The sequence below is a fragment of the Fomitopsis serialis genome (assembly GCF_022376445.1).
Source record: "Fomitopsis serialis strain Sig1Antser10 chromosome Unknown B0H18scaffold_228, whole genome shotgun sequence".
NCBI lineage: Eukaryota > Fungi > Basidiomycota > Agaricomycetes > Polyporales > Fomitopsidaceae > Fomitopsis > Fomitopsis serialis.
Genome location: NW_025955188.1, coordinates 44,537 through 56,377, shown reverse-complemented (window position 1 = coordinate 56,377; position 11,841 = coordinate 44,537). Strand labels below are relative to the sequence as shown.

At 54.6% G+C, this 11,841-nt stretch overlaps 3 protein-coding genes across 3 annotated transcripts; all 3 read right to left on the bottom strand.

Moving 5' to 3' along the window:
- Positions 1 to 2,847: 2,847 nt before the first annotated feature.
- On the bottom strand, positions 2,848 to 3,552 carry B0H18DRAFT_889682 (uncharacterized protein; the record flags this gene model as incomplete). Its single annotated transcript, XM_048041279.1, has 1 exon — positions 2,848 to 3,552. A coding segment is annotated over one exon (705 nt), but the record flags the coding sequence as incomplete, so codon positions are not given.
- Positions 3,553 to 5,992: 2,440 nt separating this feature from the next.
- Positions 5,993 to 6,855, bottom strand: B0H18DRAFT_1053142 (uncharacterized protein). Its single transcript, XM_048030999.1, has 3 exons — positions 6,668 to 6,855; positions 6,385 to 6,539; positions 5,993 to 6,329 (listed from the first exon to the last, which is right to left on the bottom strand). Exons 1-3 carry the CDS (start codon positions 6,848 to 6,850, stop codon positions 6,128 to 6,130), a joined length of 540 nt encoding a protein of 179 aa, XP_047885553.1. The 5' UTR covers positions 6,851 to 6,855; the 3' UTR covers positions 5,993 to 6,127.
- Positions 6,856 to 7,977: 1,122 nt separating this feature from the next.
- Positions 7,978 to 9,369, bottom strand: B0H18DRAFT_960939 (uncharacterized protein; the record flags this gene model as incomplete). The annotated part of the gene is made up of 6 exons (XM_048043007.1): positions 7,978 to 8,168; positions 8,220 to 8,330; positions 8,391 to 8,495; positions 8,556 to 8,674; positions 8,733 to 8,880; positions 8,916 to 9,369. The coding sequence occupies 6 exons, from the start codon at positions 9,367 to 9,369 to the stop codon at positions 7,978 to 7,980; spliced, it is 1,128 nt and encodes a 375-aa protein (XP_047885552.1).
- Positions 9,370 to 11,841: the final 2,472 nt, after the last annotated feature.

Genomic DNA, 11,841 nt, shown 5'->3' with positions numbered 1-11,841 from the left:
GTCTTATTCACACAAGCTGAATGCAGTACAGAGTTAAGGTGAGGGTGGGTATATGGGTATACATGTTATACTGTGTTCACATCCTGAAGCCAATATGCTTTGCCCACAAGGTTTGGCAATCAAGAATGGCACAGAAACATCTACCCACTGTTGGTAATGGTCCGGCCGGCCAATCCTCATAGGAGATGGTCCGGCCTGTGCATGATCCCCTTAACTCTGTACCACATTCAGCTCATGTGAATAAGACTATTCCTTTGGACGACTCACTCCTTGTGTGTAAATGAACCATTCTAGATTGTGAAACTGTGTTTGGAATGTAGATTGGCTGCAGGAAGTCAACATTGTTTGACATGTATACTATACCTTACCCCTTATTTGTTGTCCTGCATTCAGCTTCAAAGAATAAGACTATTCCTTTTGGGGATCTACTCTATGCATTGTGATAACACATTCTAGATAGTCAAACAGTGTGGGCAAAGAATATTGGCTTCAGCAGTTGAATAACATGTTTTGCAAAGAAGCCTGTGAGTAAATCTTGTCTCGCATATCCTGGCCTAACTATGTACCTTTGGACACTAGGAAATCAATACTAGACTCTATGAATGAAGGGCTTCCAGACAATACCACATTTCCACATATAGTAATTCAACAGCCCGGCCGGTTTTGCCCACCGGCCGGCCATTTTTGCCCACCGGCCGGCCATTTTTTGCCGAGCACCGGCTGTTTTCGCCGGCCGGTGAAGTAGAAGCTTCGGCCGGTCAATCCAAAGCTTCGGCCGGTGACGAAAAGCTTCGGCCAATGAAGTAAAAGCTTTGGCCAATGAAGTAAAAGCTTCGGCCAGTGAATTAAAAGCTTCGGCCAATGAACTAAAATGCCCGGCCAATGTTTTGAAATGTCCGGCCTATTGATTTGGCCCTGTAGGGACACCCTGGCTAATTTTATGGCCAGTAAAGCAAAAACCTGGGTGAGTGAAATCTCTGGCCAGTTAATTTGGCCAGCCAGTGGGGCTGTTTTGTGTTTTGCAGCTTCACTAGGCATCCCTAAGTCATGGGAAAATTATGCTGTGATCTACTAATGATGGTATACCCCATAGGTGCATAATACATATAGTATTTCAATAGCCCCCAGGGGGCTGTGACCGGCCGGACCGTTTGAAGCAGGACAACTCCTGCCCGGCCGGCCTGTTCGTGGAGTCAGTTTGTTTAGGCTGGCCAACCCATTCTGGACCAGATAGACTTCACTCCGGCCGGTCCGCTTGCAATGAAAGGATTTTATCCTGGCCGGAACATTTGAAGTGGTGGGGCCTGAGTCCGGCCGCTCTGTTTGCAACGTGGACCGGCCGGCCGCTCTGTTGCATGTGCTAACCCTGCCCTCCACCCGGCCTGTTTGCAGTGATGTTGTATGGGTCCGGCCGGACCGTTGCCTATCCAGCCGGACTGTTTACAACAGGTACATTACCCCGGCCAAAAGCCCGGCCGGCCTGTTGCAAGCGGTGCATTGTTGCTAACGGTAGACCCGGACTACTCCGGCCGGAGGCGGCCCTACCGTTTGCAACGGTCGAAATGCACTCCGGCTGTACCGTTAACAGCGAGGTTTTCCACTGAATGGGCTCCGTGACGCGCTGTGACTCGGCGTTATCCCCGAGGACTTATCCAGTGACACTCGTAGCGCCGGCGAGGGCCAATCATGCACTGCGCACACTCACCGCCGAGTTGCTTTGAACTCTCGGGCACTTTCGTCATAAAACATTCACTATGGTGTGCTGCAGTACAGTAGAGTTATGTGTAGTCAATGTATGATATCCGAATTCCATTACTCATTGATTAAATAGACCCTGCAGACGCAGCGGAAGTGAGGTCCTGCATGATCGTGTCGGGGACGGTACGATGGCTATGGTATTTCCTCGATGCCCATGCGGCTTGCGCGCCGTTGAGGCCTTTATGATATGCATCCATGAAGCGGCGCGAGCGCGTGGCATATCTGGCCCATCGGCAGTGATCAGGTTCTGATCACGATCGCACATACACAGCCTACTCACCGTCGCATCGTCTCCAATGGGACCGATTCGAGTGCACTGAGCACGTTGTTGTGGAGATCCTCCTGCTTGGACGAGGGGGGAAACAACCGGTAAGTTCGTTTTGAATGACCCCAGCACTGCTCAATGAAATTGAGCTCGCAGTGGAATTTTGGAAGGAACAGGACTTCAACACCGCGTGCCTGGCAGGCCGACTCGAGCAAGCTTGACACAGTCTTAAAATCCGTCTCCTCAAAGAGCATCCGTCGGCAACAGCAATTTGTCGCCCCCGGTGCGCACTTGAAATTCTTGCACTCTGTGTGCTTTTTTGACATGTTCCCGTAGCCTCGCTCTTCAAGGATCACCGCCATCCCCTTGAAAGTTCCGGCACGTGCATGTCCATCCGGAAAATAAAAAGACTGTGGGACAATGTTTGTGCCACCCTTTGGTGTAAAATAGCCCGGTGCCATCTGCACGACAGTCTTGGTGGGCTTCCTATCGGTGCCGTAGATGATGTTGCCATTTGCGTCACGGGCACTGACCTCCACCCCCCAGTTCTTCCCCTCCTTCGGAATGTTCTTTGGCATCTTGCGTGCAGATGGCGCGTCCTCGGCTCGCTTGGTGTGGGTGCGTGCGTTATCGAAGACGAGCACATGGTGGTCATGCGGATAGTGCTTCTGGACAATGTCAATCGCCTTCTCCGCCTGGGCCTGGATTTCCTCATTCGTGAAATATCCATCACGCCCTGAACCTGCCTTGAAAAACACTCGCGCCTCCTCCGGGTTGTCCGATGAGTGATCGGGTGCACGCAGCCAACCATAATCCGCCGAGACAAAGTCAGCGACCATGAGGGATGCCCCCTCGCCTTTCTGATAAGGTTTGGCCTTTTCAGATTTGTGAACCCAACGCTTCTTTCGGCGATCATGTGCGTAGAACGTTGACTCGTCGTGGAACCAGACCACCGTCCGGCGGTTCTGAGGCAGGGGCCCCCTATCCTCCTCGCCATCAGGGCGCCAGTCCCGCATCTGTGGCTCCATCGCCTTCCATCTGGGCAGAAATGTCCCTTGTCGGTACGCAACAACATCGTCTCGCTCGTGCCCATCTGAGTACTGCCCCTTAGGCGTCACCTTCCAGCGATAACCAAGCCGCTTCATCCATCGCTGCGCAGTCGCAAGCGATATCGTCTTCTTCGTGTTCCACCGCTCCTTGACATCCGGACGATCCAGGTAATGTACGAGGTCTTCAGCTTTGACATACTCGCCAATCCCCTGGAGGTGCAGGAACAGCTCCTGACGGAAGTCTTCATCATCCAACTGACATCGTGCCCATGTCCCATACAGGTTGTGCGGTAGGCTGTTGCGATCACGAACATATGCCTGCGCTCGGCGTCGCACACACCGGGCATGCCACGGACCCAACCCCTCGCCCTTTGCGACCTGAAGCGATGCCGAGATCCAATGGGTCTGACCTGCTCGGTTGCCACAACGCAAGTTCGCCGAGGGCGTCGGATCCGTATAGATGCACAGAAGGCGGTGCATGCCCTCAAGACGTTCGCGCAGGACGCAATCGAGCTTCGCATCCTTGTAGCCATACCCACTTCGAGGTGGATGTAGCAGGACCTTGAGGTCGGCAAGTGCAGCCTTCGCGGCCTCAAGAGATGGAGCCTGACGGGCTTTCGGATCAACGTTAGGTTCCGGAATGCTGGGGCTGTGTGTTTGGGGAGATGGATTACCGCGGCCGGGGTCATCGAGTTCAAGGTCAGACTCTGCTTCTTCATCATCTCCTCGCCTCTGATCCTCCATGCCCAACTCAACATCATCCTCAGGCTCGGGGTCATCCTCATCATCCTCGGAGTCTCCGACCTGATGTGTCGAATCAGGTATGCTCACAAGGTCAGGTTCCAGCTCGCCCACAGACTCGAATACCTCGCTGAGATATGGAGCAGGCTCTGGCAACAACTCGGAGTCGATGTTCATTGGACATGGACTCGGAGACTCGGAAGGCAGTCTCTCAATACCACAGGACCCGGAAAAGGTATCCACAGCCTGCATGGCATCAGGACAACCCTCGGACAGACCATCAACGGGCTCAGAAGCGCAGCGAGAGCGTGGCGAGATCGGTGTGTGGCTGTCTGGGCGCGGGAAGAAGAGATCTGCGGTTACCTTCCACAGCTGAACACCGGGATCCAAGTTCGACGCGGAATCACTCGCGTCATCGACAGCATTGCGTGATGAAGTCGGGTCATGCATGGGTGTTTCGGAGGACTCTGGAGAGGTTCAAGGAACCTTGCTCGGAGGTGAGTCTGCGTCCGACTCGGAGGTCGCTTCTGATACGGATGCTGGCTCAGGAGACTGACTGCGACGGTTATGGAATTGTTGACAGATGGATCGTAACCCAGAGAATACAGGCCCCGCTGTTTGCGGCACCGGCTGAGAGGATACGTGCTCCTCGACACTAGCCTACTCGTCGCAATGGTCAATTGCCATGCAAGAGGTTCCGAAAACTTTGGTACTCACATTCTCTTTGTTTTGCCCACTTTCTGACTGACCCTGCTTCTTAGACTTCTTTCTCGGAATACCGAGGTTCGCGAATCGCCAGGCATGCTTTCGTTTAGGCATCGTAGGTGATGGTGCAACCGTAGGGACGGAACCACGTTCGGTATGCGGCGGGCGCCTACTCGCCGGATATGTTCTGCGGTCGTGTAAACTGCACTACACTAAGACAACACTGCGCGCGATGATTTCGTGAAAGAGTTCGTGTCCGGAGACCTCGATTGAAGATTTATTCGTTGTCATTTGAATGGTACAGTACGAGTACACAATCTAGTATGAATTCTTCACTTAATGGCCATATTTTGTCACACTTTGTAACGCTCGGCCATTTCCGTTGGATGGATCTGAATGAGGCCAACCTTAAGTACCTGAGCCTCCATCTTACCCTCCTCCTCTGCGTACCAAGATGCCCTCATGATCCTCATATAACATCCCGGGGCATTATCGCTTCAATATGGAGCAATGGTTAAGTACAAATTGCAGCCACCACCGCCGCGATATGTCTCGTCGGCTGTGAATAGTTTGAGGAAGAGAACATATCGGAATCATTCCGCGTGCGATGATGAGCCCTTAGCTCACCTACCCACCGAAAACGCCATTTACGGTCAATACAACAGCACACTAAGTCAGAACGGTCGACGCACTGTCCGTCCGTTCGAGGGAACCGCCCGATGTTCGAAGCTCAAGCGTCAATGTTCGGAACCCTTAGTGGCAGAGGCGAGCGGTTTAGAAGTGTCGCTACATTGGTAGGACTCCGGGGCAAGTACATGGCTACGTCAAACTAACTAGTGACGGCCTCGGCAACTCTCGTATCTATGTCCTCGACCTCCACACCCATGACCACCACCCCTACCCCTCACCAGGTGCTGGCAGGCCTATGTATAGAATACCTGTAGTTAGCGCAAAAGGGTGTATACATGAAAGGCCTGTACTTACTGGAGGGCGCCTTTCATACATGAGCCGCCACTCGCTCATGTATGAGCGAGGCGCCGCACTCACTACCTAAAGAGGCAGCTGCCCTTTGGGGACAGCTTAGGTCATCCGGCGCCGGGGAGAGCTCGCGGCGGCGGCCCTACCCTAAATAGGTCGTATTGCACACTCTTCCACTTTGGGTGCCGCTGCGGGCCCGGATCGGGTAATGCAATCGTGATTTGTGATCTGACGGTTTCTGGGCCTAGATACACTGCCGTTTATAGTGATTTATGCACCGTGCCTAGATACCCTGTATCGAGATCCAGCAGATGGACAGCATGTATGTCGTGCGCCACGACATACACCTAGTAGGAATACATTCATTGCAATGCCAATTGTGACTTACTGCTTCAACTTCAAGCCTTGATGCAGTTCGTGGACACTGTAAGTAAAGGGCCAAGGGATTAAGCGGCAGCCTTCCCGATTTGGTATGTTTGAGGCCGCGACAAATTATCCCGCTGTGACAAATGCGGTGGTCGTATAGTGCTTCATTATTCGTGCATAATATCGACATTGGGGAGTATACTAAGCACTATGTAATAGGCAGACAAGATCACCGTCATTCCCCTGTCCTTCACCTGCCTGTTCGTTACCCCGCAAGCTCAGCCTCGACGTCCTCCGCATGTTTCGTCCTGCAGTTGCGCTCCTCCACGCCCTCCACAACGTGTTCAGGGACTTGCAGCATCCCACAGCTGAGCCGCACGGAGGTCGAGCTCGCGCGCGTGGCGAGCAACTCCGTGTGCGGGACAACGAAGAGGTCGTGGATGGTGGGCATGTGCGTACCGCAGCAGCTGGGATGGCGGATAGTTTGGTGGCGGTCTTTGAGAAGAGGAGGAGGGGGCGTACGGGCTGCGGTCGATGCCATCGATGACGACGGTGTGCATGATGCTGCGTGTGTAGTCCGCAGGGAGGGTCTTCCCGATGTTGCGCCCGTTGTGAAGTGTCTCCTGATCGGGGCTGTTCTCGCTGTGCAGTTCTACCTCAACGTGCACGCTGCAGCCCTTCAAGTCGAGTCGGTTAGCTTCCTCCTTACACGGATGCAGTCCATGCTTACTATGCTGCGAGATGTCTCGATGTAAGTAGCTGGGCATTGGCCATGCCGACGCGCCATTCGCATGTGCTCATTGACGTGCCATCGGACGTACTTGTTGAGTCTTGATGTGTGATTCGGCGAGTGGCAAGGAAGGGACACGGGGAACAGGATAAGAGGCAAGAGGGTGCACCTGGGTAGAGGGTAGAAGGACGGATGTAGCACCTTGTAGATTGCACACGCAAGAGGTGAGTTTTGCGGGCGCCCCCGTGAATCGAACATTTGTGTCTATTTGTTTCCTAACCAAATTGGGCAAACCCGATGTGCTCGGACTGTTTCTGGCCAATCAGGACGCGAATAACGGTCCCCCCTAGAGCTGCAACATACCTACGATTCGCTTTCTGGACGTTATTAGAGCCAATCGAGCTAAACAGTCCATTGGTGCCCGGCCACCCAACATGAGATTCACTTATTGTTGCCCGGCCACCCGACGTCGGCCGACCGTGAGACTTTAGTGGGTATTCCCGAGTCGGCCGACGGCGAGGACGATTGAGTCAGCGCCCGCTCGGTCGACCACCTCGGAAGTATATGACTGACACAATTCCATGCGGGGCGGCCGACGTCACAGACTCTGACAATGTTTACCATGTCGGCCGACGTGAGACTCCGACAATGTTATCCGGTAGGCCGACGTGTGACATGAGCATTCTGTTCGGGCCGGCCTACAATCGTAATACCAGAGCGCAATTCACGTTGCTGTCGATTGGTAGTTAGCACGTCGGCCGATCGTCAAACAGTCCACTGAAGCACAGACGGCCGACACCATTGCCACCCGCTCGGCCGCCAACAAAATCTGTCATCGAGTCCCAGTCGGCCGCTGTGTGCCTTGTCCGGTACTACCTGGTGGGTTGTCATTCAGACACGATCCGGTCAACATGGACGGCCATCATGCCACTGTATCATCATCTACACGTCGGCCGTCTTGAGACTGCATCATCATGTACACGCCGGCCGGCATGAGACACTACGTTTGCACCACGTTGGCCGACGAGCCATCGGCTCGTTACGCCCGCCTCGGCCTGCTCTTTTCACGACCGTCCGGTCCGAGCCGGCCGAGGTTCTACCCTGCGCTAGATGTAGTGTCCATCATAACGTCTCTCTCACGGTTATCCGTGACAAACTGGCTGATCGGCTGACATGACAACAATGATTCCACTTGTAGGCTGCGACACACCGGCTCCCATGCCATTGCCCGCCCCTTTTTCCGGAATTCCTCCAGTGATCCACATTCTCACTGGACCTCTCGAATCCGGCAGCTTCGTGGTCAAATTCCTGATGGCACCACATTCCACATGTATTTGATCGTAACTTCTAGCCAAAATGAAACTACAACATGTCTACAACATGTCCTACTCCTTGTCCGCCGTCCCGTAGTATTTCGCCATCTTTGCGAGAATCTCGCCACCCCGCCTGTTGGCCCGCTGCAGCTCGCGTAAAGCCTCCAATCGCGCACGGAGGACCGCGCCTTGCTGAATGTCGTGTTCCACCATTCGAGGCACGGGCGCGTCATAGCGGGGGCCCTTCACGAACTCGCCCTCAACTGAGGAGCGAAGTCAAATGCGAAGCATTTTAACAACATGAAAGATCTTACACTGAGATTCCTCGGTGGACGCCACGGTGGAGCGCCAAGGTCCAGGCACCCCTCGCACAAAAGGAGATCGGCCTTTGAACTCGTCGTTCATGCGGAAGCGAAGACCCGCTCCTGTACAAAATGTCATTGTTAGCTTCATGAGCGTAGACGAGGCACCAAAACGGGGACTACCATACGGCTCGGCGTCCGACTTCGGGCGCGATGGTCCCGGCACCCCTCGCGAGAACGGATTCGGGTTCGTAGACTCATCGTTGAAGCCGAAGAGAAGATCCTTTCCTGTAAATCAGATCATTGTTAGCATCATGAACATGGTCAGGGCATCTAACGAGGGACTACCATGCAGCTGGGCGTTCGACTTCGGGCGCGATGGTCCCGGCACCCCTCCCAAGAACGAATTTGGATTTGTAGACTTCTTGGGGACTTCGAATACAGGACGATTTCCTGTCAAACATGTCCTTGTCAGTTTTATGAACATAGACAGGTCATCAAACAAGGCACCACCATGCGGCTGACCGTCCGCTGTCAGACATCCGACATCGACCGCCCGACTTCGGACGCCCGACTTCGGACGCCCGACTTCGGACGCCCGACTTCGGACGCCCGACTTCGGACGCCCGCGGTCGGACGCCCGCGGTCGGACGCCCGCGGTCGGACTTCCGACCTGGGACGCATAAAAAGGTCACCGTGACAACTCACCTTTCTTTCGTGCAATCGGCTTTGCGATGTCTGGCAGACCTCGCCAGTTCTGCCTATCCTCCGTTGCGGGTAGACCCCGTCGCTCTTCAACCAGTGACCTTTCCAGGCTGACAGGACTCCCGAGGACTGGTCGCAACGGGGTCGTTGGCGCCGTATCGTCGGCAATGATTGCGTTCGGCGTGGTCTTTGGAACCGCCATGGAGGGCCTGATGGGTGTTCCCGTCTCCAGATCGGAATCAGTCTCATCAGTGGATGAGACATCGATCGGGGTTGCACTCCGGTAAGGGGGAGACTCTGGACCCTCCAGCGAACTCCCATGCGGCGGCGGAGTCTGTATTGCCCGCCCAGCCAACACATTGACTGGACCGTCTTCCACACCGTCGTCCACCTCAGATTCAGTATCGTCGTCGCTTGAGATCTCTATCGGCATAGGGGATTGGCGTCCGACGGCCATAATCGACGGTCCCTGCACTCCGCCCACACTTGAGCCACCAGCCGACAATCCCACTCCTTCCGCCAAGCCTACGGGTGCCGATGCGGTCTTGCTGCGTGATCGTCTCGGCGGGATAAACACAACGGTCTCCAAGCCGTCGTCATCAGACTCCACGTCCGACACCGGGAGCGGGCCGATAAGTCGGGTACCACTGACGGAAGTGGTGCTGCTTGCATGCGTTGTGGGTAAGTCGAACTGTCTAGGGCAGAGCACGGGTATACCCGGGGGTATCCCGAGGTAGACCCGTACCCTTACCCGGCAGGGGTACGGACCCGCCACAGCGGGTACGGGTGGCAGACGGGTCGACGCGGGTCATGTGCGGGTCGCGGGTATGTCGCAGGTATAGCACATGAATTCGTCGAATCAGCTACTACATGATGTTTTGTACATAACACTGTCCCACCCTAGCTACTCTGCACCATCATCAGCCTCGGCGGCGACCGCGCGCACGTCATCGTCCTCAACAAGGCCAAGTCGGCACCAATCACCAAGGCACAAGAGTGCCCGGATCGATTGCGACGACATGCCGTTGCGGATGTGCGGGAGAATGAGACGGCCGCGACTAAACACGCGTTCAACGTCGGCAGACGTCGCTGTACCAGATACCATAAGTAATGCACGAAAACTGATTAGAGTAGATAATTGGTCATACCAGGGATTGTAAGGTAGCTGATGGCCATGCGCGAGAGGTTCGGGTACTTCGCGCGTCGCTCATACCACCACGCGACAGGGTCGGCGGCCTTCTCGACGTCGTCCGCAAGGTACGTGTCCAGCTCATTAGCGATCTTGGTGGGCTTCGGCGGCGCGAGAGCTGGGATGTTGTCGAACAAGTTCTTCGACTGATATCGCGTGGAATAGAGACATATGAGCCACTAAACATGTAGCAAAAACCAGTCACGTACCTTCTTTTTACCACCGTGTGTCCCGCCGTCCTCGTCCTCGCTCGTGCTACTAGCAGCCTCCTGTTCGCCGTGACGCGACAGCCAATCGGCGTACTCATCGCGGACGGCCGTTTCTGCGGCGCGAATCCAGTCTCCTGGCCATTTTGCTGTCTCGAAGTACCTGAGCTTGTAACGAGGGTGTAGGACTGGGGACACAGTCAGCGCAAGTATCACGAATACAATGGCACTTACTCATTGTGATGCGGTATGCATTAGACTCGTCGGTCTTGCTGTAATAACGATTAAGGGTCTTCTTTGCCAGAGCAACGGCGGCGCGAATGGAAGGGTAGACGTCTGGCTTGCGTGAGGAATCTGTCAGGTGCTCGTCGAGAACATCCATGACCGGAATGACCATTGCGAGGTTGGGGACATCGCGCGAGAAGAACAATGTGGCGTCTGAAAAGAACTGCGGGCGAGTGAGGTGTCACATGAGTGACACGTGAGTGGCTACAGTCATGGCGCACGCACCTTGAGTATGCCACACAACTGCACCGAGATCTTCCACTCCTCGTCGCTCAACTCGAACTTTCGTAGGTCCATGGACCGGTCACTGGTAAGTCGGTCAATTGCAGCTCGGTATTTGATTGCGAAGCTAAGCATTCCATAAGTGGAATTCCAGCGAGTGCGAACGTCGCGCGGCATGTTATCTTGTGGAAGATTCAGTAGCTCGACGGTTCGGTACCAGGCGGGGAGGAGTTTGGTTGTCGAATTGATGACGGCGAATGCGAACTTTCGCAGCTAGGTGACAGTGAGTAACTCGGCTTCTCTGTCCAGTAAGCACTTACTTTGGCTAGCGCGAACTTTGCTGGCCGTGTCGTCGCATCCAGCTCGGCAACTTCTTCCTCAGTCAGCTCCTCGCGCTCGTCAACCCATCCTTCCACATTATCATCATCGAGCTCAGAGACATCCCACTCCTCGATCCCGTCATCATCATCAAGATCGATCTCCTCACTGGCGAGGCCTCGCAGCGCTTCCTCAGCAGCATCAAGCGCATCGTGGTCGGCGTTCTTCTTGCGGCGCGCGGTATCAAACTGCCGAAGGAGTGTCTTGACGATGAGATTCAGGGTATGGTCAAAGCAACGTGCATGTGCGGCTTGCCCACGAAACGACTCGAGAAGCTCGACAAGCTCGTCGATCATAACGTCGTTTGCAGACGCGTTATCGGCGGTGATCGCTAAGACCTGACGAATGTGGTGAGTGGCAGACACTATGGACAAACAATGCTCACTTTACCTTCGCATTGATATCCAGGCCATTGACGAGATCAGCAAATGTCTTCGCAAGGTTCAGGCCCGAGTGCGAGGTTGCTAGCTCGACAACATCGAGCGTCATCCGCATGGGCACGCCGTCTTGCTCGAAGTGGACGGAGAAAGCAACCATTGCTTTGTGATTGGGCGATGTCCAGCAGTCGGTGGTAAAGTTTAACTCGCCGTTGTACTCCTGGATGCCGCGTAAGGTACGTCATCTTGTAATCAAAGAGACTAACCTTTAG